At 53.5% G+C, this 27,609-nt stretch overlaps 1 protein-coding gene across 1 annotated transcript; it reads left to right on the forward strand.

Moving 5' to 3' along the window:
* The first annotated feature begins 418 nt into the window (after nucleotides 1-418).
* FGF9 (fibroblast growth factor 9) lies at nucleotides 419-27,315 on the forward strand. The gene is made up of 3 exons (XM_047756309.1): nucleotides 419-1,522; nucleotides 10,796-10,899; nucleotides 27,026-27,315. The coding sequence occupies exons 1-3, from the start codon at nucleotides 1,246-1,248 to the stop codon at nucleotides 27,269-27,271; spliced, it is 627 nt and encodes a 208-aa protein (XP_047612265.1). The 5' UTR covers nucleotides 419-1,245; the 3' UTR covers nucleotides 27,272-27,315.
* The last annotated feature ends 294 nt before the right edge of the window (nucleotides 27,316-27,609 follow it).

A 27,609-nucleotide genomic window follows, 5' to 3' on the forward strand; every position in this document is an offset into this window, starting at 1 on the left:
GGTACTGTTTGCTCCTGTTTGGAGGAGGAATGAAAAAGAAACTGCAGTGTCGGTTCAAGCTCACTAAATCAACCCCCTTCCCTCCAACTCTCTGCTAAGTTTTATTTCCTAACGCAGAGCAGCATCAGAGTCCAAGTGAAAACTAGTCTCCGATTTCAGTCTGCACCTCCACCACTGCATCGAGCGAGGGTTAGGTTCCCAGCTTCCACTCCGCAGGAGAGCTGCAGTCCCCGGAGGCCCGGAGCTCCGGCCTCCCGCTCCCTTTGTGAGGCCCGGGCTCCGGGCGTCCCCGGTCCCGCGCTCGGGCACGCGGCGCGGGGCCTGCCGCAGCGCGGCGGGCGCGGCGGGCGCTAGGACCGCGGGGAGCGCGGGCGGCGCGGCGCTACCTTAAACCCAGCCCAATGCCGCTGCCTGCGCCACTCTGCGCGCCGCGGGGCTGCGCAGGAGGAGCGCTCGCCGGCCACCTCGCCCCGCGCCCGCGGCGACACCTGTTCGCGGCCGCCGGCGGCACGCGGGTCCCGCCGCGGCGCCCCTCGCTCCCGCCGCCGCCCGCCGCCCGCGCTAAGCCAATGGACGCCTGCCGAGCCCCTGGAGAATTCTGGATACCAGCTTTGGACGCCTAAAGTTTTTCCTTCTTTTTGTTTTATTATCATTATTCTCATTTTTGGAGGGGGACCGGGGGACAGATTTGTCGCCGCCACCAACGTGAGCTTTTTTTTTTTCCCCTCTGGAAGGATTCCTGCTGATGTCTGCAGAGTCGGTTAGAGTAAAAACGGCGCATGCCTTCCTGGAGTCAGGATCCGTAAATTCTGACGTAGCCCGTGCATCTTAAAAATCCCTATAATAACGCCTAGGCATTTAAGTTGCTATGGTCATTCTGATCTCAAACCAAATGGAGAAACTACGGATTTTTTTCCTTATTACGGTCGGATGGAATGAAGACCTTCCTGCCTGCTGAGAGCTGGGGATCTGTCTGTAGAGATGCATAGATGCGTTTATCAATATGTCAGTGTGTGAGTAGAAAGTGGTGGTTTCTTAGACTATCCGTGGTTTGACCTTGAACCTGTGCCAGTGAAACAGCAGATTACTTTTATTTATGCATTTAATGGATTGAAGAAAAGGACCTTTTTTTTCTCTCTCTGCAACTGCAGTAAGGGAGGGGAGTTGGATATACCTCGCCTAATATCTCCTGGGTTGGCACCATCATTATTGTTTATCGCTGTGCTCCAAAAGCCGAGGCTTCTGATGGCTCCCCTAGGTGAAGTTGGGAACTATTTCGGTGTGCAGGATGCAGTACCGTTTGGGAATGTGCCCGTGTTGCCGGTGGACAGCCCGGTTTTGTTAAGTGACCACCTGAGTCAGTCCGAAGCAGGGGGGCTTCCCAGGGGACCCGCAGTCACGGACTTGGATCATTTAAAGGGGATTCTCAGGCGGAGGCAGCTGTACTGCAGGACTGGATTTCACTTAGAAATCTTCCCCAATGGTACTATCCAGGGAACCAGGAAAGACCACAGCCGATTTGGTAGGTATACCATTAACCCCTTAGTGTCCGCGCTGGCATGTTCGGATAACTACCGAGATGGTGGTGGCAGGGTGGGGGATGCGGGAAGGGGTCTCCTCCCCTCTCTGTCTTGGTCTGTCGCTGTCTTGCTAGCTAAAAAAAAAAAAAAAAAAAAAAAAAAAAAAAAAAAAAGCCTCCGGAATTGCAGATCCGCCGCTGGCACTGATGCGGGTCTCCACTGAAAGGCTTTAAAAAAAAATTTTTTTTTTAAGGAGGGCATGATTTATAAATATAACACAACCCCTAGTTCTTTTGCATCAGATACACAGGAAGACGGGGTTTAGGAAGTTTCTTTTGAATGGGCTGATTCCACGAGTTTAAATCTTTAATAATTAACTACTGAGAATTTAAAAATGCATTTTCCTAAAGGCAGTGGTTATCATCTTGTGCCAAATGAAGTTTTTCCTCTTCCCTCTTTGCTCCAGTAAGTATACTGCTTGAATTGTAGATTAAGCCTATTGCTTATTCCCACCGTGAGGGTCTGGAACCCTTTAGGCAAAGGTTGCTGATTGCTCCGTTGGGAAGAGGACTGAAATCGTATTTAGACTCCTCAGCTGCAGGGGCAGAGAGGCTGGTGGAAAATGACTGGGGAAGGGGCTGGGCGCGCACCAGGGGCGTTTGTCCTTCCAGCCATCAGGTTATTCACTGTGCTCTGTAATTTCCATAGTTTGCAGCCCTGTGTGGGGGTTCCTGGGTGGCTCTGGTTGTGAGTGTGTGCCCGCGTGCAAAAGCTTGGAGCTAATTTTAAACGGCATTCCGAGGATTTCATTTCCTGGGGAGGGTATTTGTGACTCAGCATTGAGGGCTGCAGACCCGAGGGCTGGTGACTGTCCCCTTTAATGCCTGCACACACGTGCCCGCTGGGCCACCCTGAGCCTAACAGCAGAGAGCACAGTCGCGGGAGGGAGGGAGTGGTGGAGGGGCAAGTCTTGGTTTTTTTCCTTACTTAAAAAAAAAAAAAAAAAAAGCACTGTTTTGGGCAACCAGACTGTTGGAAGGAGTTAACTTTTGAGTTAACCCACCTGACAACACTTAAACTAGGTCGTAAAAACAAAGTCCCATGGTGATTTCTCTTCCTCATGCCTTAATGCCAGATGTTGAACACGATCTAAAGAGTCGGTGTAGGTTCGTGGGCTGCAGACGATGCCAGAGGTGAGAAGGATTCAGGCCTGAGATGCGGGCTGTTCCCTGATGCGCGAGCCCGGGGATTGTCTGCTTTTGCTCAGCCCGAGCCTCAGCCGGAACTGAACCTACTAGTGCGAATGGCTCTAGCTGTCTCCCCTCTGCTTTGCAGTTTTCAGTTACAGAAACCGTAACTCTCAGAAGTGGAGGCAGCTCTGGCCGCTGCAGAGCGAGGGCGAAACTTTGCTAAAGTGCTCGCTGCGGCCGCTCCCTCGGCTTCGGCCAAGCCCCGCGCTGCGCTCCAGAACCCCGGGCGGCCACCGGGGCGGGCGGCGTGGGCGGCCGGGTGCGCCGCGCCCAGCCGGGTCCCCCGCGCGCCGGCCGGCAGGTGCCACTCGGCAGCCCGGGCCCCGCGGCGCACTCGGCAGCCGCCCGCCAGCTCCGCGCGGTCCTAGACGCGCTCGGGTTCAGCGGCTTGCCCCCGCCCAGCGCGCCCTCCGCAGCGGGGACCGCTGTGTCGGGGGCGCCCGGCCTGCTGGCGCGTTTAGGGGTCAGGCTCCTTTAGCCCAAGCTGCGTCCCTTCGCGCTCGCTGCGTGTGAGTGCGGGTCCAGCGGACCCGGCCGCCGCCCGGGCAGCGGGGCCGCGCGCGGGGTGGGAGCTGCTGGAGGCGCGCGCAGCCGCGGAGTTGGCGGCGGGGCCCAGGCCCCTGTGCCCCTTCCTGCCTCGGACCCCTCTCCCTCCTTCGGAGCTCACAGCCGAGTCTCGGGAGCGGTGGGCTGGCAGCGCCGGAGGTGGGTCGGGCCGGCTTGTGGGGCCGGAGCTACGGGAAAGGGAGGGGGACAAAGGGCGGCGCAGGCGGCGGGGGCCGCGAGCCATTGTTACAGCTCTTGAGCGGAGCTCGCTGCTCCTCTCCGCGCCCTGCGTGGCCGGCCCCCGGGCCCTGGAGCCCTCGCTGGGCGCTCGAGTGCGGCCGGCGGCCTCGTGTGCCGAGCAGCCGAGCCCGGTCCTAGGGAGTGCCCGGGACCCGCGGAACGAGACGGGGCGGCCACGGGAGGCTCCAACTGAGGCTTCTCCACCTTCACCCCACCCCCACCCCCAATGTGGGCTTTTTTTTTTTTTTTTTTTTTTTTCCCCTTTAAACGCAGTCACCTTCGGGTAGGACGTTCGGTACACGCAACCAAGTAATTAAGAATCCGGTGACTCTGCCACGGGGGCAGCGAGGAACCAGGGTGGATGGAACGGGCCGGGGACCGGAAGGGGGGGCTGCTGAGAGGCGCGCTCTGGGGTCAGCCGACAAGGGCGCTGGCACAGCGTCTGAATAGAGATCATAAAACAAAAACCCGGCCTCGGCACCCCCACCCCCAATCCCGGAGGTGACACGTCCGCTCCTTGTCCGCCTGGCGCTGTCGGCCGGCTGGTAGGGGCAGTGCTGGGTGGGAGGCCGGGCAGCAGGAGCCCCGACCTGGGGTGGGGTGTGTGTGTGGCGGGGGGGGGGTAGGGGCCCAGCGGGAGCTCGGGGGGCGGCCGGGAACCGGCGACGGGGGGGAGGGGCTCGCGCTCGCCGCGCCTTCACTCGGGTTTGGATGCGGCTGAGTGGGTGGTGTGCGCAGTGGGGGCGGGGAAGGAGGGAGAGGCAGGAGGCTTATTTCAGTCTTCCATCCGGTGGCAGGGAGAACCACTCCCGGGTGACAGCAGTGCCGCGGTCTCCCGCTGCGGCAGGTCCCAATATTAGCAACCTCTGCAGCGCGGCGAGGCCGAACCTCCCACCCTCGCTCCCGCCCCGCCAGGAGCGCCCGGAGGCGGAGGGCGGGCGCTAGGACCCGGCGCGGGGTTGCGGCCGTCACACCTGGCGCTCCCGCCCCCGTCCCCGCCGGCCTCACCTTGGACCCTCCCACTCCCCTGCCTGCGCCCCCCTCCTCACCCGCTGCGCTCTGGGGACTTTGAATGCACCCTCCAGTTTCTCTAACGCGTCTCTGGAAGAGAGTAGCAGTGGGTAGGGGGCGAGGTGTGTTTACACCTCGATTAAAATAGAAGGTGCGTTTTTTACCTGAAATGGAACAGCAGAAAGAAACGTGCTGCAAAAATCTTTGGCGATCCCCCCTCCCCCGCAGCCGCAGGTGACTGCAGCTGCTGGCAAGCGTGGCGGTGACACAGCAGCGGCAGTGCGGGCCGTGGGGGGCGGGGAACCCTATTGCTGTCCCAGCAGGAGCTGCGCGGTGACAACTTAGGTGGGACCTAGAGGGAGCCCTTTGTTTTCCCTTTGGGGGTGCTGGTGTGGAGACAAGGCTGAGCCTGGAGAAAGGGAACTGGGAATTGGACCTCTGGGTGATAGGCCGGGAGAGCCAGACCCTTCGTTTCCCTATTTTTTTTTTTTTTTCCTCTTTAAAGCACTTGATAGATGGAAAAAGTGAGCAGAAAATCAATGGCAGAGAGAGTGATGTGGGATAATAAAAAAGTGAGCATTGGGCCTGATCCGCTGTTTGACTTGGCACGAGGAGCCCAAGCGGGTGACCCCTGGGCTGGTGCGAAGATGGCTGCTCCCCGCTGCGGCGCCTTCTGGCCTGAGCACACCTCCCAGAAGGGCCGGCCTGCACCCGGACCCAGCGCGCCGGCTGCGTGCCCGGCCCAGGGCTGAGGATAAGTTGTCCGAGAGGCGAGAAAGAGGTTACACCATATGATTTAAAAAGAAAGAGGTTAAAAAAGGGTCTTCCTTCCAGAGTGTTGCATTGGTAACCGTTCCGTTTATCGGGCACTTGCCTGCCTCACCGAGGGAAAGGAGCCTTTTCCAGGGTTCGTTTAGAATCTTCTTGACAAATCGGTGGGCTTATGCCTCCTGTTAGGTTAGTCATTCCCCAAATGACCTCGGATTGGCGGGCCTTGCTGTGGACGGAGGAGAGTGGCTGGGGTCGGGGCTCCGATGTGATCGATGGGGCAGCTGGGGTGCAGAACCCTTGGGCTGAGCCGGGAGCTCTGTAGGGAGGAGGTCCATCTGCTCTCTGAGCCTCCAGTCCCGCCTTGTCCACAGTCTGCACACATTCTCATCCTCCGAAGAATGCAGTCCTGTTGCGTGTTGGGGGCTTTTAGGCTGGAAGGCTGTTTAACATGGGCCCTGGCACAGTGGCTTCTGGCTCCCCCCCTCCAAGCCCATGGTGGCCTGGCCTGGGAGGTGAGACCCAGGACAGAGGGGCTGGATCAGCTGTGGGTTAATGGGCCATGTGGACAGAGCTGGGGCTGACCGCTAATACCCAGTGAAGCTGGAGCAAGGGTGACAGTCTGCTGGGGTCATTTCCCTCAAGTGGTCCTGAAACTGACAGCACCAAGGGCCTGCACCCAGCCAGAACCCAGATTGGGACTTGAACCCACGTTTTAAATTAGAATTGCTCACCCTGTGTCTGGATTTACTGAGGTTCTTCACGTCTCCATGCAGAAGGAATTCGGCGAGAGACACAGTGACAGGCAAGACACAGACCTGAGAGGACAGGACGCTGGTGAGACGCAAGCAGGCAGGCAAGGAAGCTCTGCCCCGAGGACCCGAGGATCCGGGTGGGCCACAGTTTTATCCTCCAAGGGGCGTGGGGGTGGGAAAAGCCCGCCTCTGCCCTGCCGGGAGCCCCAGCTCCCCCTTCGTATCCGCGGCAGGGCGGCCCTCAAACTCCCGCCCTGGGTCTGAACCTGGACGCAGGCCTCCCCCCACCCCCGCCCAGCGACCTCCACTCGTGCAGCAAGCCTGCCCGTCCCCAGGGCTTTCTGAACTCGCAGTGGTCTCCCAGCGTCCCGCAGGTGTCCCTCTTTATCTGTGGTCCCTGCCGGGGACTTTGACAGCCACCTGTGCCTACTGCGTCCCTATTAGTCCCAGGAACTGACCTGGCCTCCTTGGAGCACAGATGACCTTGGACCCCAAGAGACCTCCCGGGGCCTGGTGAGTGCATCCTCGATGGAACCCCTGCCCCCCCGAAAAGGAAATGCCCTGGACACTGGGTGCCCCCAGTCGCTCTGAACGGAGGCCGTCTGGGCTGCGTCCGCCTACGACAGACAGGCTACCCTGGTGCCCCGTGAGGGCCACCCGCTATATTTAGGAGCAGTCCCACCTCGCTCTCCGTTCCGTCTCTTCCTAGCCCTTTCCTCCTTTCCCTTTCTCTTCTGCTGCTCGTGAAACAGTCAGCTGTGTCTACACAGCGGCCTTCTCCTGGGCTGTTACTGAGCCAGTGCCCCTGTGCTGCTCACTCAAGCAGATGGAAGGGGAGTGGGCAGGCTCAGATCTGTATGGTGGGTAGCACTTGCTTGCCACCAGCTCAGGCCCAGAGAGAGGTGACTTGAGCTAGTTCGGGTTCTAGAGTTCATTGCGGACAGGAAGGTACCAGGAACGACAAGGGTTCCAATCCGGGGGGGCGGGAGCCTGTTGCCAGGCCCTCTGGCCTTGCAGGCTTGGTGCTCTCTGCACGTGGGGCCGTGGCTGTGACTCAGGCCTTCTGACTTCTGCTGGCCCTCGGATCTTGGGATGTGGCCTCGCAAAAAGCTGGGCTGTTCTTGGGGTCTCCGCTTCTCCAGGAGCTGCAGGAATAAAGGTGGGGGTTTGAGATGATGAAACCTTTTCCTGGGTCCCTAGGTGTCATTCCTTCTCACATGGAAAGCCGCCCCAGGGGACTTCCTTTCAGGAAGCCCCTCCGACTCCCCTTCTGAAGCCCAAGTGAGCCACCCACCCTTGGGCACGGGCCACACCCCGGACACCTCTGCCTGCGCCCCCCCACTTTGTGATCATATCTATCTGCCTCTTCGTCCTTTCTCCCACTAGATGGTAAGCTCTTTGAGGGCGTAGGCGGGGTCTTACTCATCCTCACATCCCCCACAAATGGCACAGTCCCTGGCTGTATCGTCCCTCCGCAGTTTGTTGACTGAATGAGTCAGTGCGTACGAATCAAGCTGTCTTGTCGATGCCAGAAAGATAACAGGATAGCTGTCTTAGCGCTTTCACTTCCAACGTGTATCATAACCGTTGGAGAACTTAAGTCCTTTAACCAAAAAGGCTCTGTGCCCATAGCTGAGGTGCTAGGAGACTGCACACACGGGGCGGGGGTGGGGTGCCCCAGCTCTGCACAGCCCGAGCGCACCCGAGCCCCGGGTCTGCCCAGTCTCGCTAGGTAACATCTTCCAGGCTCTCGTGGGGGAAAGGCTGTATGAAAGTGGCACATGAATCCGGGATACGGGAGGAAAGGTGCAGCCGCTGGTAAGGTGTGGACCTGGGCTTTGGCCTCTGATGACGTGGGGGCAGCTATTTCACACCCTTAAACCTTGGTGTCCCCACCTGTCACCTGGAGATGAGCGTCGGGTAGTGCCAAGGGCTGTGCTGAGGGCTGGCTGAGCGAAGGCTTCTCATTGGCACAGACGAGAGGCTCAAGGGTTCCAGCTGCTAGGAGTTGTTGTTTGTTTTGGCTGCACCTGTGGCATATGGACCAGGGACCAAAGCTGCACCTCAGCGGCAACCCGAGCCGCTGCAGAGACAACACTGGCTCCTTAACCCACTGCACCACAGCTCTTGTGGTCCTAATTGTCAGCCGGCCACATGGATTTGTGGGGTCACAGATGCTCACTTTTTGTTGGACCTGATGTTACTGGTTCTCTCAGAGCTGCCTCCTGTTTAGGGAACGCAGAAACATCTCCTCTTAGAAGGAGCAAGTGTCTTTTCGTTTTAGGACTGGGGGTTTTATTGACTTGGTGCATTCACTTGGTCAGATGGGAGGGGCTCAGTGTTTCTTGTCTTTGGTTCTACTGTGAAAGCTCGACATGAATAAATTCCTTTCACTACTGCTGCCAACGGTGATCTCTACTGTGGTGTGTTGTCAGGTAGCGAAGAAGAGGCTCACCTGCATGGGGCTCCTGTAGTGATTCAGCGCCACACCTGAAACCGTTTCGCCTCCTAAGAGTTGGGTGTGGCGCGGTGAAATAAAGTGATTCCTCAGTCAGGGCGGCATCTCACGGGAAGGACCCTCCTGAAAACCCTGCCTGATTGGGCTTCTCATTTGCTCTGTGGCGTAGGGGTGGCGACCACTGAACTGGCTTTTTTCCCGAGAGTCTCAGGTTATCAGGTTTGGAATATACCTGGCAATGCCTCTTTCTATTTTCCGCACGCTATTCTCCATCCACTTAGAATGAATAGTTTTGCAGGTCCAGATCAATGTTCTGTAAGCTCCAAATATCTGCAGCGTTTTGTGCTTTCAAAGAGTTAGGAATAGCCCTTGATAAGCAGTCTCTTTCTCTGGGCATTACCGCGGAGGCTTTGCTTTACTGGATTTATGGATTTCATGTCATTTTGGGATGTTTGCAGCACAGGCTGTTTGGTGAGCGTTGCAAAATTAATTGCGTTAAAATCCATGTAAGTGCTTTTTTATTAGTCACATGGGACTGACTATAGCAGTGTTACCCTTAGTTTTTTTCTAGACTCTTACATGTAAGTCAGTTTTTTAATATTTGGCGATATTTTTAAAACAACTCACTCTTTGCCGTGTTAATGCAAGATTTACACACAGGGTAGCATTTTAATACAAAATGGAGAAAGTGGCTGAGCACAGGTGATATTAGCATTGTCTCAAATGTAGCCTTGGATAATCATGTTAAAACAACAGTAGACTCATAGACTCTGGAACTGCTGTTGTGTGACCATAAAATTCTGGATTTATGCCCAGCTGAGGTACTGTTATTCTTAACGAGGTAAGCAAGGTGAAAGAAGGCAATAAAAGAAGATCCTTATGCTGATTCAATGTGGGGATGTAGTATTCCATGCCTATTTTATTTTATTTTGTTTATTCACTTTTTGCCTTTTTAGGGCTGCACCCACGGCACATGGAGGTTCCCAGGCCAGGGGTCACATTGAAGCTGTAGCTGCCGGCCTCCACCACAGCCACAGCAACTCGGGATCCGAGCCCCATCTCTGACCCACATCACAGCTCACGGCTGAGTGAGGCCAGGGATCGAACCCGCAACCTCATAGTTCCCAGTCGCGTGCATTTCTGCTGCACCATGACGGGAACTCCCATGCCTGTGTTACATCAAGGGCGTTTTGGGCATCAGCATGTATTTTCCAGGATGTTGTTCTCTTAATTGCCGAACTATCTCTTTGAGGCTTAGATAAGCACAGCAAAAAATCAATAGTTTGTTTATGCAGGAATACGTGGGAATGCGTGTGAACGCTTTCGTTTTCCACCCGAGGCTCAATCTGGTCTCACAGCTGAGAGCTGGATAATTCTCCGTGCAAACCAGCCACATCTTAGGTTAAACGCCCTGCATTGTTTTGAGGACATTGTCTCTGCTCCGAATAGAACACCCCCCCCCCATCTGCGCCTATATGCAGATACTTAATTTCACATATTTTTGTTTTTGTTTTTGTTTGTTTTTGGTTTTTTTTTGTCTTTTTGCTATTTCTTGGGCCGCATCCGTGGCATATGGAGGTTCCCAGGCTAGGGGTTGAATCGGAGCTGTAGCCACCGGCCTACGCCAGAGCCACAGCAACACGGGACCCGAGCCGCGTCTGCGACCTACACCACAGCTCACGGCAACGCTGGATCGTTAACCCACTAAGCAAGGGCAGTGACCGAACCCGCAACCTCATGGTTCCTAGTCGGATTCGCGACTAGGAACCACTGTGCCACGACGGGAACTCCTCCTAATTTCACATTTTTAAAGTGGAAGAAAGTTTTCTCTCTCTTTATATTTTAAGTCAATTAGAATATGTACATTGGTTTATCTGACATATCCCGTAGTAGCATGTGTATGTACATACTAGCTTTTTAATTTTCAAAAGGCTTTGTTTGCCATGTGTCATGTTGTTAAGTGTTGTTGTAGCCTCACAACTGCTTTGAAAAATCAGTGCTTTGGGGCAGTGGTTTTAAGAGAAGACACTTCTTGGGAGTTCCCTCATTAGGGATCTGGGGTTGTCACTGCAGCGGCTCAGGTTGCTGCTATGGCGCAGGTTTGATCCCTGGCCTGGGAACTTCCACATGTCATGGGCGGAGCCAAAAAAAAATGATGCTCCTTGAAGAAGACACACCTCAAGGCACTCCTCCGAGAAGCTAGTGGGAACGGCAGTCGCTGACCTCTCTGTGCTTTCCCTCTCCCAGGCATCCTGGAATTCATCAGTATAGCCGTGGGCTTGGTCAGCATTCGGGGCGTGGACAGCGGACTCTACCTGGGCATGAACGAGAAGGGGGAGCTGTACGGATCCGTAAGTACCACGGAGACTTGGCCAGTCCTCCTGGCTCGCGTTGGAGGGGACTGCACTCTCCCCAGGTTCCGTATCACTGGCAGTGAAGCAGTGTTTGGAAGGGAAGTGTAAGTTGTTACACTTTGCGGAAAAACCACTTCATTTTCATCACTAGGTACCAGCCCTGGGTCTTCACAAGACCCAAGTTTCTAAGAAAATGCCGTATTTATAGGCCAAGCCATTTTCCCTATCAAGTAAATGACAAATTCACAACTGGGAGAAGGATCCCATCTTCTTGTATTGAATGGGAGTTATTTTTGAGATGAATTGAGATGATCTTCGCCCAGCTTTGCCAAGCATTGTAATTAAAACTAGAAATAGACCGAGCTGTGAGTGTAACCCTCTCTCTGAGCTACATGAGGTTTTCATCATGCGGAGAGAAGGGAGATGCCATGACCATCAGACACTCTTTATGTGAAGAAGAATATAAAACGTCCTCATTACCTGCCAGTTTTAGGAGCTGCTTTTTCCCTGTCTTCCTCTCCACTTCCCCCGGGTTGTCACCTCCTTGGGGAGGCAGGGAGAGCACTTACGACGGCTGCCAGGTGCCAGGCACTGTTCTAGGGGCCTGGGGACAGCAGTGGAGGAAACGGAGTCCCTGCTTCCGCTTTGAGAGGAAGGGGCTAACTCGATATCTCTCTTCGTATCTCTTTACTGCACAGTTTCTGAAACACAGTGCACAGTGGGAACTCGATACATATTTTCTGAACATGGGACTGTGGATACTAGGTTATGAGTTACGTGTTTGCCAACTTGAGTCCCAGCGAGACGGGTAGTAAAGCCAGCCTTTAGTTTTTCAGTGCCATTAGTGGTGGTCAGATGAGAATTTAAATAATCACGTTCTCGTGAAGTGAGAACTTGGGTTAGCATCCACCAAATGTGAGAGTGAAAAGACGCTGGGAAATGGGAGAAGTCCTGGAGTCCTCTGCTGAGAGAAATGAAAGACATTTGCGTATAGAATCGAGAGGCATTGTTTTCTAGATACACTTTTTTCCTTCCATGTACTAGCATGTACACACACACACACACACACACACGGGTTGGAAGTAGTGTCAAGCTTTTGCTTAGAAATTCCAGATGACGGTAAGTGGTAGCCCGTGTAGTCTGAATAGAACACTCAGCATTTTTAATGACACAAGGATGGTTTTTCTGCCTTGGTAAAATTTGAATGTAGATTGGTTGGTTCCGTTAGACATCTGTCTTTTTAAAAAAGTGTTTCCTTGAGAGAATAGGTTATTTGAAAACATATTTCAAAGCATAGAATTGAAGGGAGCCTTTTAAACACAGTTCTGGGTTTAGATAAAGTTATTTACGTGCTCAATTATTTTTGTCAACACTGTCAAGTGCAAAGGTACAAGATGCAAGGAAGCGTTTTGATTTTGAAATACGCGGCGATGTCCGCCTTTTGTCATGCTCACTTCTAGGTACTTAGCTTGGATTTAATTAAGTCGGTCGTGGCTCGACTCCCTAGAACGCTGTCTGTGCTGAGGCACAAACTGACCTTTTGTGGTAGAAGGGACCGAGGTTTAGCACAGCTGTCCCCAGAGTGTTTTGAGCCCGGATCTCCCCGCTGCATAGTAAATTGTTTGAAAATTGTGTATATAAAGTGTAGTTATGTTGTGTTCTTCCGTAAACACATACGAAGGCACAGTGTCCTGAAGGAAGCCGTGAATGAGTCAACAGAAGCCACACTGCTTGTTCCCATTCCCGGGCCTCTTGGCACTGGAGGGAACCAGCCATGCGGAGGGCGGGTGGGACCCGTGTCCAGAGCTGTTGGTCCCTCGCCTCCACCAACCTCCTCCTCCGTGACGCTGTCTGAGCCCCGCTGGGTCATAGACCTGGCGACAACCCCTGACAGTCTGCCTGGGGTGGCGGCCAGCAGGAAGGCTGGAGCAGCCGTCTGGGTGTGTGTCCCGGGAGGCCAGGCTGTCTTCCTGGCCGCCTGTGAAGCCCATCTGCCCAGGAGGGGTGGGATGGGCCCTCCCCACCCGAGGTGGGGAAGCTGCTGGAGGGGACTTGTGACCTGGGGTCCTTTCCTTTGTGGAAACACATCCTGGGCGGCTTCCCCCCCTCCACCCTCATCCTCACTCACCCCAAACCCTAAGCACCTGCCCGAGGGCCAACGCCCCTCTTTATGGGCTGGTCCCCGTGGGACCACGTTGCCTGGATCTGCTTTGCTGTGTCATGTCCTTACCCCGCCCTGTGACCTGAGCCTGTCCCCTTCCGGCTCCTTCCTTTCATCTGATGGTCTGATCCGGTGGTGGCCAGGGCGGCCCCTCTCTCTGTAAAGCCCTCCCCACACTCCTGACTCGCCCCGAGCCGCTGGTTCGCATTTCCTGTTTTTTTCTGGGCCCCGGGAAGCTTTGTTGCAAAGTCCACCATCACACGAGTGCCTGCGACTTGCGGGGTAGTTCCCTGTGTGTCTGGGTCCCCTGATGTATTGAGGGGCGAGGGGGGCAGGTTTCTTGGGAACGTTGTCCCCAGGGGGCCCGGGCTCTGCGCACGGCGGCGCTCAGCCCTGGGGGTTGAAGTGAGTAGACAGTGTGGTTGGCGGGGAGCCTATGAACTTGGAGGTGGGGCATCATCACGTGGCCGAGGGCTCTGCTGGGGAAAGGGGGCCCGTCGGCCAGTCCAGTCCCGTGCTGACCTGGACCGTGGCGTGTCCCCAGCGTGTCTGGCTGCGGGTGTGGTGAGAGCACGGTGTCAGGGTGGGGGGGAGCGTGGGAACAGGTGCCAGGGGACCAGGCCCCATCCCTCCTGCTCTGCCCGGAAGCCATGGTCTGACGTGGGCGTCCCGAGAGTCTCCTCCTCGGGGCCTCAGGAGGTTGTGGCTTGGACGCCACCATCCGCACGTGCGCACGTGCGTAGGGTATGTTCTGCCACGGGCTCTCCCCGCCTCCCGCCTTGAGAGCCTGCGGCCTCCGGCAGGTGCGGGAGGCGTGTCCTCAGCTGGATGTCACTGTCACCAGGTGTGTGGTTGTCGTACCTGGTGTGGCAGTGAGAACGAGGAGGGACCCGCATGTCGCCTTCCCGTTGTGACGAGACCTAGAGAGCAAGGGTTCTGTCGTGAACCAGCCCGGACCTGGGCTGGAAGGCTTCCCGGTACCGCTCAGGAAAGCAGAGGTTTGTTTCGGAACGTGGCGGGGCCTTGAAAAGACGGACCTCATTGGGAAAGAAGGTAAATAGGAGATTTGGGGAAATAGCCATCACTTTGTATGAAATAAACAAACATGTAAATTAGCAAAAACTAGTAAAGATGTACTTTGGGATTATTTTTCTCTTTTCCTCCCTGCGGTTCTTTTGCTTCCAAGTTTAAATTAGGATTGGGGGAGTTCCCGTCGTGGCGCAGTGGTTAACGAATCCAACTAGGAACCATGAGGTTGCGGGTTCAATCCCTGGCCTTGCTTAGTGGGTTAAGGATCTGGCGTTGCCGTGAGCTGTGGTGTAGGTTGCAGACGTGGCTCGGATCCCGCGTTGCTGTGGCTCTGGCGTAGGCCGGTGGCTGCAGCTCCGATTCAACCCCTAGCCTGGGAACCTCCATATACCGCAGGAGTGGCCCAAGAAATAGCTAAAAAGACAAAAATAAATAAATAAATAAAGTAAATAAATAAGGATTGGGTCTGAAAGGTCAGAGGTGAATGGGATAAGATTTCTTCAGAAAAATATGTAGGATTCTTAAACAAACAAACAAAAAAAGAAGTTCCTGGAGTTCCCGTGGTGGTGCAGTGGTTAACGAATCCAACTAGGAACCATGAAGTTGGGGGTTCCATTCCTGGCCTCGCTCAGTGGGTTAAGGATCCGGCATTGCTGTGAGCTGTGGTGTAGGTCACAGACAAGGCTCGGATTCCATGTTGCTGTGGCTCTGGCGTAGGCCGGTGGCTACAGCTCCGATGAGACCCCTAGCCTGGGAACTTCCATGTGCCATGGGAGCAGCCCTAGAAAAGACAAAAAAAAAAAAAAAAGGAGTTCCCTCTGTGGCACAGTGGGATAAGGATCCAGCCTTGTAGTAGCTGGGGTGTAGGTTGCAGCTGCAGCTTGGATTCAGTCCCTGGCTGGGGAATCCTATGTGTCTCAAATACGGCCGTTAAAAAAAAAAAAGGTAAGATTCTGACATCCTATTAGATTGTGGAAATAAGAAACTATATTGGTGATGTGTATCATGATTGGGCTTAAGGAATACCTGGATAATTCTAACTCCGGGATGGGGTTTGATTGTTGTATTCTTGTGTTAACTCGCCCATGCCTCTGTTCCTTCTTTTGCTCCTTCATTCACAAGCATTTTTACTGACTGTGTACCTAGGATTGTGCTAAGAGCAGCGCAACGAATCTCTCAAAAGCTAGTAGGAGAGATATGCTTATAAATAATTGAGTGCCGTGTGACATGCCCCGTCGTGGAGGAATCACACATATCTTTGGTGTTCAGAGGTGTGTTTAAATAACTGCTTGGGGAAATTGGATGGTAGCGCTTAGCTGGGTCTTGAGGGGTGAATAGGAGTCAGAAAAGGGAGGGCAGACAAGGAAGGGCACGTAATCTTTCCAATGTAAAGATTGGAATATCCTGCCTGGGTGCTATTTAGAGAGGGTGCTAGACCACACACACACACACACACACACACACACACACACACACACACACGAGTGCGTACTTGGGCAGAGGATTAAAGTCTTAGAGTATTAGTTTACATTTGTCACTTTCGTTCTTGTCAAAGAGCCTAGGAGCAAGGCTCAGTTACTTTTAGGGCCTTAATCTAAATTATCTGAGTATTATCAAGAGACCTCAAAGTGTCAAGAATAAATTGACGGTAATAAATACCTCTTTAAGAAAGAATGCCAGGAAAAAAATTAATCTTTTACAGGAGTCTGCCTTCAATGAGAGATTTTGACCTTTTCATGAAAAGGAGGGAGCGCGATCACGGAAACTGGGGGGGCACAGCAGAGCGGAGCACGGGGACTCTAGGGGCAGCGGAAGGATGACTCCGGGTTTCTGGTTGGTACCCCTTTCGGGTCTTACTCTATTCTGTGTGGAGTTTTACTTGGTGTTGATCTTTCCCGGTAGACTGAGGTTTGAGGAGCCCACTCCTTTTGATCATCTTTCTGTCTCTGCGTCACGTGCAGTTGACACGTAGCGGTTGTCACCCTGGCTATTCAGCCTATCAACCCCACGTCGGCCATGTCACCCAGGGTGTTGCTTTCCACCTGGACCTTCCTGGACCTCTGTGGGCGTCACCCCATTTAGCTGTTAAGGCCGAAGGGGACAGGGGTTGAGTGACTCTGCCTGGGGGGGCAGAGTAAGGGTGAGACCAGCCTGTTGGAGGCCGGCCACCCACCTGACAAGGGGCAGGTCACATAGGCGTGGACCATGGGGTTGTTATGTTTGCAGAGACACGGCTGAGCTAGGGTTTACGGGGGTCGTGTGCCAGGTCTGAAGTATGTTTTCAGTGCACAGAAACCTAGAAAAGCTGAAGCCATCAGCAGGGGCGGCTGCCTGTGCGGGTGGAGGGAGGCATGTGTGCCGGCCATCCAGGGGGGCATTTGCACAGTTGGGGCAGCGATGTGGGGACAGCCCACTTGTCCCAGAATGAAGGGCAGATCCACCTGCATGAGAGGAAATGGTGCAGTACTCAGATGCTCTGCCCCAAATGACTGAGGTTATTTTTATTGTGCTGTTTGAATACGGACAAACACGGACCTCTCATGCCTCTTTGGAGGGCGATTCAAAATACGTTTATATGAAAATCCACACTGGATGTAGGGCCCATAGGCTCTGAGGCGGCAGGATTGGTCTGATGCAGTGGGTGGTCCTCCCTGGTGGAGGCTGAGAGGCAGCTTCTGGGTCACAGCTCCGAGCTTGGCACACCTGTTCCTGGGACACCTGGGGGAGGCCATCCTCCCCTGACGTTGTCCCCTGTGCGTTGCCGGGAAGCCCTCGCCCACACCCCAAGCATGTCAGCCTCTTCCTTTCCCTGTCAGCCTCCATGGAGAAAGTAGCCCTGCTTAGCGGCGAAGGTGACTTTACTTATTTATTGTTTGGGATAGTCATTTATTTACTTATTTTTTAAGATTTTAACTTTTCCCATTATAGTTGGTGTACAATCTTCGGTGGGTTTCTTCTGTGCTGCAGAGTGACCCAGTTTTCCATTAGTATACATTCTTTTTGTCGTTATCCTCCGTCATGCTCCATCACAAGTGATTGGATTCAGTTCCCTGTGCTCTGCAGCTGGGTGTCATTGCTTATCGGCTCCACATGAGCCGTAGTTTGCATCTATTAACCCCAGACGCGCAGTCCATCCCCCTCCCTCCCCCTCCTCCTTGGCTGAAGGTGGCTCTAAACACAGTCACCTGTCATGGTCCTGGCAGTCGCCTGGAAAGGCTAGGCCAGCCTTCAAGAGATCCTTTTACTTTTTCACGAAGCAAAGAGCCAGGGCAACTGCTTCTGCGGGAAAGCTTGTTGCCCCCAGATAGGTGCTGTGTCTTCCTGGGATCTGCAGATGCCAGCTGTGAAAACGTCCCAGGGGCATGAGGTCCTGGCGAGGGGCGTCCGCTCGGCCCCTCTGGTCTCCACGGCGCTCTGAGTGCCATTGTGCGCAGCTTTGGAACAAGCAGAGTGAACGTGTGTGTTTGTAGAACAGGACGCCGTACCAAACGGCCGGTCCCCGCTGGACGTAGCAGTTTGTCATTGTGCTGTGTCAGTTCCGATTACTTTGATGGTGGACCTGCAGGCATGTCCTGTATGCTGTCTCCGGAGGGTGTAATTCCTACAAAGGAAATGAAGGGTCATTGGTTCGGTAATCTACTTGACGGCAGGCGTGCTCTGGAAGTGGGTGGCAGTGAACAGATGCCGCGGGCAATAGAGCCTGCCTTCAATTGCATGTGTACGTTGCCCGCTTTCAGAGGATCAAGCGGCGATTCTTTGATGCTGGGGCGGGGGGCAGCCCCTCAGAAGAGCGTCTTTTGCTATATTTTTGCTGATTCAGTTCGTGGAGCGTCCTTGTTTTAGAGGCAAGGAGAGCGAGCGTTTAGTGGCTTAGTGACCTCCGCAAGGTCTCAGAGGCAATAGGTCAGGAATTAACCGTTTGAACGAAGGTGAGTTAGTAAACCCTGTCTCATATATATGCGTGAGAGTGGCCATCTGTTTTTGTGAATAAAAAACATCTTTTTTTTTTTTTTTTTTTCCGGCTACAAACAAGCCCATATTAGAGCAGGATCGTGGTACTTCCTTCATAGATTGGATTTTGGAGCACTTGGTTCTTTGTAGTGCCCTACTTCTTGTTTCCTTAGCATCTATACTCCTGGCCAGGAAGGAGTGGAAAATGGCCTTTAAAAAGAAATCTATCTACTTTCTACTTGAGTTGAGTTTATGTCGTTAGGCAGGGGAGCTGCCTTTACTGACGGTCTAAGTCGCGTGTCAAGCCCTGCGAGCTAGTGGTGGCCGGAGTCACGGAGTCACAGCCTTGGGGATCCACGGGCTTCGGGAAGGACCTGGTTTAACCCTCACATCCCTGGGTTGTGCGCTGCCTCTGGGAGGAGAGGTGGGGGCGCGTGATGCTTCTCAGGCGTCCTCCCCCTCCCGCCACCGCCTGGCACCGGTGCTGCTAGACAGCGGTCAGCCCACTGCGCTCCCAGACCCGCTCGCTTGCTCGCTTTACAGATGCAGAGGCCGGGACCCTCAGCCTTGCAGGCACTGAGGTGCGTGCATCCTTGTGACTCAGCATGCGTGCTGCACCCTGTCTCCTCTCTCCAACTGTGTGTGGCCCTGAAGGGGTGCCCGTTCAGACGGGCACAGAGAAGCAGAGACTGTCCCATGACCACAGTTCCTGAGCTCAGCTTGCACTGAGCAAGGTCCTTTGTGGGAGCCCCTGGGTACCACGAGGCTGTGTGTGTGCTTTTTGTGGGCGAGGTTGCTGATGAAAATGTCCCCCGGGCATTGAGCTGAAGTGCCAGCTGGTGGCCCACAGGCATGAGGCCGGGTGTGTCTGGGGGAATCTCATGGCCTAGAGGGGCCTCCATTGGCCTGAGTCACCCCTGCGGCCACGGCTAACAGTCAACAGTTACCTTGGGCAGAACACACGAGAAACAATGTTATGTACTGGTGGTCTGACAGGCTGGCAGGAGCCCGGCCTGTGTTTCTGGGGCGCCCCAATCCACACAGGGCACACATGGGTGGTGCTGCCTCTGGGGGTGACCTTGGGGTGGCTCAAGAAGAACCTGCCATTTTGGGCCCAGAGGTGACATGCAAACCAAGAATTCTAACTTGGTGTGTTTTTTCTCACAGCACAATTGTAACAGATCGGGGCTGGGGGCCTGGGGAGCGAGCTTCGTTCTCGGGCCGGGAAAGGATGCGGGCACTGCTCACCAGGAGATGGAGAGCAGTAGCAGGTGTTCTCAGGAGCTGCGGGGCTGCTCTGAGGGCAGCTTCAGGGCTGCAGGGTTTGGAAACTGGCTGATTGTATTATCTTTAACCCCCGTCCGCCCTGACCCCCCCTCAGTCCTGTCTTTGCTCCTGTTCCTTCCAGCTGCTGCCAGAGGCCATGCGGCTGACATTTGGAGGGTCCTGCACTGTCATTATCATTAACTCTACAGGGGACGCTGCTGTGCTGCTCAGTATCCTGGCCTGGGTACTGGAAAAGCCACCTCCCTGTGCAGCCTCTCTGCAGCCTGGACATGCCCCCAGACACCCACCGCCCAGGACTGACTTCTTCGAGGGTCCGTCTGTTGACCTGTGTGCCAGGCAGCATCCTCAGGCAGCTGAGAAGAGCCTTCCCAACACCCTGCTGCAGAGGCCAAGGACGCAGAGGTCATGGTGTTGTGTGGAGACCCATGAAGGGCTCTGAGGATGCTTAAAATCTGGCATGAGTGTCCGCCTCCTCCCTTGGTCTCGTTGTAATTTTTCAGAGAGACCTTCCCTGCAGTTTGCTTTTCTTTTGTGTGCAAGCGACTGCGGCTCCGTGCAGTGTTCTGAGGACGGACCTGCCAAGGTCACACCAGGACACCCTCCCCTGTGTGGGCTGGTGTGGCTCTGCCGTGCCCTGGAGTAGCTTTGCCTGTGTGGCCGTGACATTGCACTGACTGCACACACTTGCTGTCCGAGGTCCCTCTGCTCCCCCTGCTTCCATTTACCATGGGAATCGCTGTCTTTCAGGTAGTTTTTCTGGGTCCTTGGGGGCGGCTTATGTTCTTTTTCTTTCTCTCCCTGTCTTCTGAGTTTTGGTTTGCTCTGATTTTTGTTCTGCTGGGTTTCCACGGAAAGCTCAAGCCAGTGGTTGTGTTCTGCAGAGTTTGAACTTGGGAGTAAAGCAGGGAACAGGGGAAGCAAGCCTTGGGACGCCAGCTCTGGCACGCGCTGGCTGGGCAACCTTGGGCAGCCTCAGGCTGGCTGGGCTGGACCTGAGGACGGGGACCAATGACAGCCCATCCAGCGTCCCCGTAAGGACCAGGGAGACGGTGCCCAGGATGCAGCCAGCACCGTCTCAGTTCCCGGGGCTGCGGGTGTGGCCGATCTTAGCCTCCTTCAAGGCCAACGGGTGTGGACATTCTGTCCTGCCCAACGACCCGCTTCTCCCGCTGCCAGGAGGTGCACGGGAACTGGGTTTCTTGCAGGTCTGAATTCTGAGATTGCGACTTAGGAGCTAGTCTGTGAAAGTCAAGAAATGCTCTCCCTCAGAGTTAACTGGGGCCTCTCCTGAAGCGTCCCTTTGAGATGTCAGCCATAAAGCTTTATTTGTTAGCATTCGTTTCATAGACGTTCTCCTCCAATGCAGCACGTTGTTAGTTTATCCACTCACGTTGAAAAGCTGGGGCCCTTCGTTAGGGATTTCACTTCCTTTGTGGTGGCGGCGATGGTGCTTTTCACTAGACAGGCGCTTTAACCGGCTAAGCCGGACCTGCCGATGGTGGTTTTTAACGTCCACACGTCTGTCAGGGGATGCCCTGGGCTGCGACGGCGCCCAGCGAGTCTGCTCTGAGAGTTGGGTGTTCAGGGTTAGGGCGCTGCCTTGAAAACGGCTCCTGTTGGCCCTTGAACTGGCTGCCCAGCTCTGACGGGAGCCGGACGTGGGCTGACCTCGGAGGGGGCGCCGAGGGTCAGGAGGGTGCAGAGCAACAGGAACCGGGGGTCGCTTGTCCTTGTCCTCGCTGCCCTGCATCTGCCGCGTGCACACGTCCAGCTCCACCCCCCTCCCCCGCCAAACTCGACAGCTTTCTGTTTCCTCCACGATTTGGGTTTTCTTCCAAGTAAGTAGTTCTCTCCGGGCAGCTTGGGACGTAGGATTTGTGGGCAGACATTCCTCCTGCGCCAACCCCCAGGGCCGGGAGAAGCGCATCTTAAACTTCGCAGATTAGTGAGCAGGATGGCCTTTCTCCTGCAGGTCGGCATCTCTGAGCGTGTGTTGCAGGTTTATGAGCTAACAGGATTTGCTAACATAAGTCCATTGCCAGGGGCAGCTTCTAGGGACAGCTCCGAGGTGCCTACTCTGTTCCCAGGGACATTTGGCAGGTTTCGTCCTCAGCTTCATTGTCCTTGGCTGTCCTTGGTGTCACGTGGCAGGTGAGTGCGGAGCACAAGGGTGTTGCTGTGTGCCCCCAGATTCAGACGGGGGCCCTCACCTTCCGGGCCACTGACCCCTAAGTAAGCAGCTTCCAGAGGGAGGCTGGTTGGGTCCTGTTTTCTGCTTTGGTGGAGGAGGGGTGCAGAGTGTAGGAATTCTTGATTTTCTGTGTATTGGATGAGACAGATGTTGCCTGCCGGCTGGCATCATTTCTTTGCGTTGACCAGACACAATGCAATTCCGCTTGCTCCGTTGTTCCCGCAGTTCTAGCGGCAGTTTTGATGCCCAGGGTCAGGGGTATGAAAGCAGACCCCTCGGGAATGGTGGGGATTTTAAAGAGGTTTTGGAAAACGGGGCTCGAGGGGCGGCGCCTCTAAAGCATAAGGGGGCTGGATCTGAATCGGGCTTCTAATAAAATAAGAAATAGTGCCTCCCGCCCATTCTCTGTGTTTGTGGCTTTCCATTTGAGGACATCTCCCAGGAGAGATGAGTTAAAAGACCCGGCTTCTTATTAATGGTCCTTTAGTCATTATATTTAATCACCCTGGTCCTTGCGACAACTCCCATTAAGACTTTCCTGCTAGATTATTAATGAGGAAGCATCCATCTGAACGAGTAATTGTAGCTACGGGAGGTTTAAATACCATGACTGGAACGCCCTGTAGACAGGGGGTGAGTGATCACATCGAATCCTGAGCTCACCCAGGTCCAGGGACTCTCCTGTCAGGCAGTGTCTCTGCAGTCACCCACCGTGGGGTTGATACGTGGTGAGTTGCTGCTGGGGGGGATCCGCAGCCCGTTGAGGCGAACGCGTGCATCCATGTGGATGGTGTGGTTCGAGCTACACCACGTGGGTATCGAGGTAAGCGTGGAAATCGCGTTTTACAGCAGCAGCGTGATCTACGTCCGTGCCTTTTCAATGAGAACAACCGCATCTCAAATTTTGAAAACTTCTCATTGCAGTTTTTAAATGCACACAGACACAAACTGGGCCTTCTAACACCCGTGTGGATTATACAGTTTCTATTCGTCAAAGAGTTAAAATTAGTGTCTGTATGCGTTTATGTCTTAGAACATTCCTAAACATTCTCTAGGGTACACTCTAATTTTCACATTATTATCTCATACTTTGGTTTGAATAGGATTGGGAAAAGTTTTGAAGTTTTAATTTCAGTTTTTCCCACTGCTCCGAATTTGATGATATAAAATGAAAGGAGGTTTCCATAGTTGCTAACACTCACCACATTTTGTTCCAAAGCCTGGGCTTTAGTAGACTTTTGAATTAAATCCATATTCTCCACCCAGGCCTAGTGACATAATCCAGCAGTTCAAAGATAGGTATGCCATAAACAGCTATAGTTAAATAATCTACAAAAAAAATTAAAACATGGAAATACAATAAAACAAAAATTGATCACTTTATAGTGGAATACTCTATAAACTGTCTGCATTGGGAACATGTGGTGAGCTTTAAAACATCTGAGTTCTATAATTCGAAAGCGTATAGTTTATTTGAAGGCAGAAGCTTTTTTTCTGTGTGTATGTATAAGAATACAGGTTCATATATTTTCTGTCCCAATTTGCATGCATTTACTTATTTTTAATTTGGAGAAATCACTTTGGAGTACAGATACATATCAGAAGTATGTTCACCTCAACTAAGTATTTTATCACGAACTACTGACTTCTCATGAACAGTAATTCTGTAAATCTTGCTATTTTGTCTAAAACAAAAAATCGCACATTAACAGAAACCCAAAGAGTAAGAAGAAATTATTTTAAAGCCTGTATGTGGTATAGAAAGGTATCGGGGGCTTTAATTGTTCTGGTGATTTAAATTGAACAATTCCAGGTATGCAAGTTGATCTGAGTGGCGTTTTGCCACTTATGTAATAATGACACGAGCTAAACTGGACCAGTGGTTTTGCAGTGTCATGTCTACAGAGCCTCATTTAACCAGTTAACTGAAGTTATCCAGCCCTCCCGTGAGGGAGATGGCTAATCCTCTAACCATCACGAGAATTGCTGCCTGTAGAGTAAAGTGTTTTACGTGGAACAATTCACTTCATGTTCCGAGTTGCCTCGGAGGTTGTCATCTGCGTGTGAACCGTTTTGCAGGAGCTGAGTGAGGCCCGTCGGGCCGTGTTTGCTGAGCAGCAAAGGGGCTGGCTTGGTTCTTGCCTTCTTCAACTTTTTCAAAGGGTTTTTGGGTAAACTGAAAAGAACCCTGAAACATGTGACACGAGGTTCTCATCTTTCAGCCTCAGGGTGCACCGGCTCCCCCCTGCAGAGTATTTTTTTTTCTTTTGGTCACGCCTGTGTCCTGTGGAAGTTGCAGGGCCAGGGATCGAACCTGCATCACAGCAGGGACTCGAGCCACTGCAAGGACAATGCCGGAGCGTCAACCTGCTGAGGCTCAAGGGAAGGCCCCGCCCCCGCAGAAGTTGTTCATTCTCCCTATTTTCTATTCACCTCCACCCCTGTCTCCTGCAAAATGAATAGTGGTTTTTATTTTAATTTTATTTTTTGTCTTCTTCTAGGGCTGTGCGTGCAGCATATGGAGGTTCCCAGGCTAGGAGTCCAACCGGAGCTATAGCCGCCAGCCTACACCACAGCCACAGCAGCTCAGGATCCGAGCCGAGTCTGCAACCTACACCACAGCTCAGGGCAATGCCGGATCCTTGACCCACTGAGCAAGGCCAAGGATCGAACCCGAAACCTCACGGTTCCTAGTTGGATTCGTTAACCACTGAGCCACCACGGGAACTCCTGAATAGTGTTTTTTAAAAATTGCATTTTGAGGTAGAGAAGAAAGGCAGCAGGTGTGACAGAATAAGAGTGGGCTGGCTCTTTGGAAGGGGCCTCAGAAGTCCCCAGACTGAGGACTCCCCCCTTGGTGAGAAGTGGAAGGTGCCGGGTTCCTGGCAGGGCTCCTGGAAACACTCTGCTCTGGTGGCCCCATCACCACAGTCACAGAATCCTGTAGCCTAGACCTGAGGCAGGTGACTTCACCTCCAGGCCCCAGTCCTACATGCTACCGGGAAAGGTCACCTTAGCTGTTTGCTGACTTGCTCCAGTTCTGAGCAGCTCTGATGGTGACAGGGTGTCCTCAGGTCTGGGCCCACACATCTGACTGCACATCCGTAATAGCCTGGTTTCAGGGTGCTGTTCACACCTGCTGCTCAGGTGAGTCTGCCCAGGCCAGACTGGTGCAGGTAGAGCCGGGCCCTTGGCCGTGTGCACACCTGCTGCCCACAGGTACAAGGTGTGCAGGGAGCAGAGGGAAGCACGGGCACAGCTCATGGTGCTGAAAGCAGGGGGCGGAGCCCTATTTTTTTTTTTTTTTTTTTGCTTCTTAGGGCCATACCTGCAGCATATGGAAGTTCCCAGGTTAGGGGTCGAATAAGAGCTACAGCTGCTGGCGTGTACCGCAGCCACAGCAACGCCAGATCTGAGCTGCATCTGTGACCACAGCTCATGGCAATGCCGGATCCTGAACCTAACTGAGCAAGGCCAGGGATCAAACCCTCAACCTCATGGTTTCTAGTCGGAGTTGTTTCCCCTGAGCCACGACAGTAACTCTTTTTTTTTTTTTCCCCTATTTTTAAAAGAAAGCCTCTGTCAGATAATGTGAGTTCCTGCTGAGAAAAAGAAAGCTTAATGTGAAATCGCTTTTCACTTCATTGGTAGGTAAAACTAAAAGCTCAGTATACGATTCCATACTTTGGTCCATTTTATTAGGTAGAAAATACATGAGCATAGCTTGTTTAGAAAACGTACTTCATCCCAGCAAACTCAAACCAGACATCTTAAACCAAGAATAATCTTGTCTTCGAGGAGAATGTTTTTTTTCTGGGGTTGGAAGTAAAGACTAAAATAGCTGTTAATGGTGTTAACACACTTTTTATTTTGTCCATTTTAATGGAGATGAAAGAGCAGTCGCATTGGGCCTGGGGGTCTGCTGGGGGGGGAAGGGAGAGGCTTCTCCTAGTATCTCCTCCTGCAGGGAGCGCCCTGCTAGTGCCTGGGTGAGGGGGCTGTAGGTGATGCTGGCTCCCTGTGGCCCACTTTGTACCTCTAAACCCAGTATCAGTGGTCCCGAGGCTCCCCAACTTTCTGTCTTGCAGGATGCTTTATTTTTCTCTTTTTTCGCTTTCCCCCATTTCGGCTCACTCAGATGACTTATCCAGGAGATAATACTTTGTCACCAGCCTGCTCAGTGCTTTTTCATCACTAGATGACACCCACCAGCAGCGGGTCCTGAGTGCTCGTGTGAATTGTGGGGCGGCGTGGGGACGCTGGCTCACTCTGACCTCTGGCTTTCAGCATCCTCAGCCTGTCACAACCCCCTTTCTCCGCACCTTCATTTGCCTGATGTGTCCACGGCAGTTGGGGGTGATGGGCCCCTCCCAGGGTTTGTGCATCAGTGTGCCAAGTGTGGACATGCGTGGACATGTATTTATATCAGGGACCAGGTGAGCAAGGGCCCGGGGCATGTTCCCCCAAGCATTCATTTTCTAATACTGCCCTCCAGGGAGGTGTCGCTCTGAAGTCTCAGTGTGCTGAGAAGAGCCAGAAGCGGGTCTGTCCCGTTGGCGCTTTTCTGCAGGTGCAGCCAGATTCGTGTGTTTGTGCCTGAAACGAGCCCGTGGTTTGGGATGTGCTGTGCGCGCATCGCTTCTGGTCCTTGCTGTCTTGGACACATGCGGCTGTGGGGGTCGGGGGGACCCAGACTTGAAAGCTCCGGTGGAGGACGAGAGGCAATGCACGTATGAAAATGTGGAGCCTTTCTACTTTTAAATGGGGGGGGGGGTTCCTTCTGTCTAAGTTCAGGGAAACAGGAGAGCTAGAATGTGTGTCTTCTTCGTGCTCCGGTGGACCCCGTCCCTGGAAAGCATCGCATCTCAAACCGTGGACCGGGGTGTCTACCTCAGAACCCCCCAAGGGCTGGTTCCGAAGGCCTATTTCCAGACCTTCCGGGTCGGAATTTTGAAGGGTTTGGGTTTGGAAATCTGCATTTTAAGAGAAAAGCCTCCCAAGCGCTTCTCCCTCGGCAGGCTGGAGTGTGCACACCGCTCTTGTGGCGTGACACACACACCCGCTGCTGGCAGGGCAGGGCGTCTCTGACATCGCTGGTGATGCTGGCCTGCTTGGCGAGGACGTTTTGACAAATACACCGAAGAGGAAGCAGCTGCCCGAGACGCTGTGTTCGCGAAGGCTCTGTGCCCGGGATGGTCACCATCCTATAACTGCCACAGTGAAAATGGGAACAGCTCACGGCGTTAGTTGCCTCTGCCTGCTGACTCATTCAGATAATTGGCCCGTGGAAAAGTTTAACTAGGAAAAACTTAGACTCTTTTGTGCTTTCATCGTTATGGAAAAAAAAATAGAATGTATTTAAATTTATAGAGGTAAGCAGTGTTTGCAAAATATATTAAAATGGGTTAAAATCGGTATTTTCTCACAGTTCTATCATGTAGCAGTTGCTTTACATGAAGTAGCTAATTTTGCAAAATATGTGCTTTTTTTTTTTTTTTAAACAGGAAAAACTAACCCAAGAGTGTGTATTCAGAGAACAGTTTGAAGAAAACTGGTATAACACGTACTCCTCGAATCTGTACAAACACGTGGACACTGGAAGGCGGTTCTATGTGGCGTTAAACAAGGACGGGACCCCCAGAGAAGGAACGAGGACTAAACGGCACCAGAAATTCACACATTTTTTACCCAGACCAGTGGACCCCGACAAAGTCCCCGAACTATATAAGGATATTCTAAGCCAAAGTTGACAAAGACTCTTTCTTCACTTGAGCCCTTAAAAAAGTAACCACTATAACGGTTCCACGCGGTGGGTTCTTATTGATTTGCTGTGTCATCCCATCAGCTCCACTGTTGCCAAACTTTGTCGCATGCATAGTCTGACGGAGGCGTGGAGGGGACGTGGTGACGTGGCTGCGCACCCCGTGCTGTGCCCACTGCTCGGGCGGTCGGTTGTGAGCGGAGGGGGGGGCGGGCCCGGGGTGAGGGTGGGGGGTGAGTGGGGGCGCGGCCGGGGGGCGCGGCGAGAAGGGAGCCGAGGACCAGGCGGATGCATGTGGGGACAGGCGCGCCTTCCCGTCCCGTCTGT

The sequence above is a fragment of the Phacochoerus africanus genome, chromosome 13, assembly GCF_016906955.1.
Source record: "Phacochoerus africanus isolate WHEZ1 chromosome 13, ROS_Pafr_v1, whole genome shotgun sequence".
Taxonomy (NCBI): domain Eukaryota; kingdom Metazoa; phylum Chordata; class Mammalia; order Artiodactyla; family Suidae; genus Phacochoerus; species Phacochoerus africanus.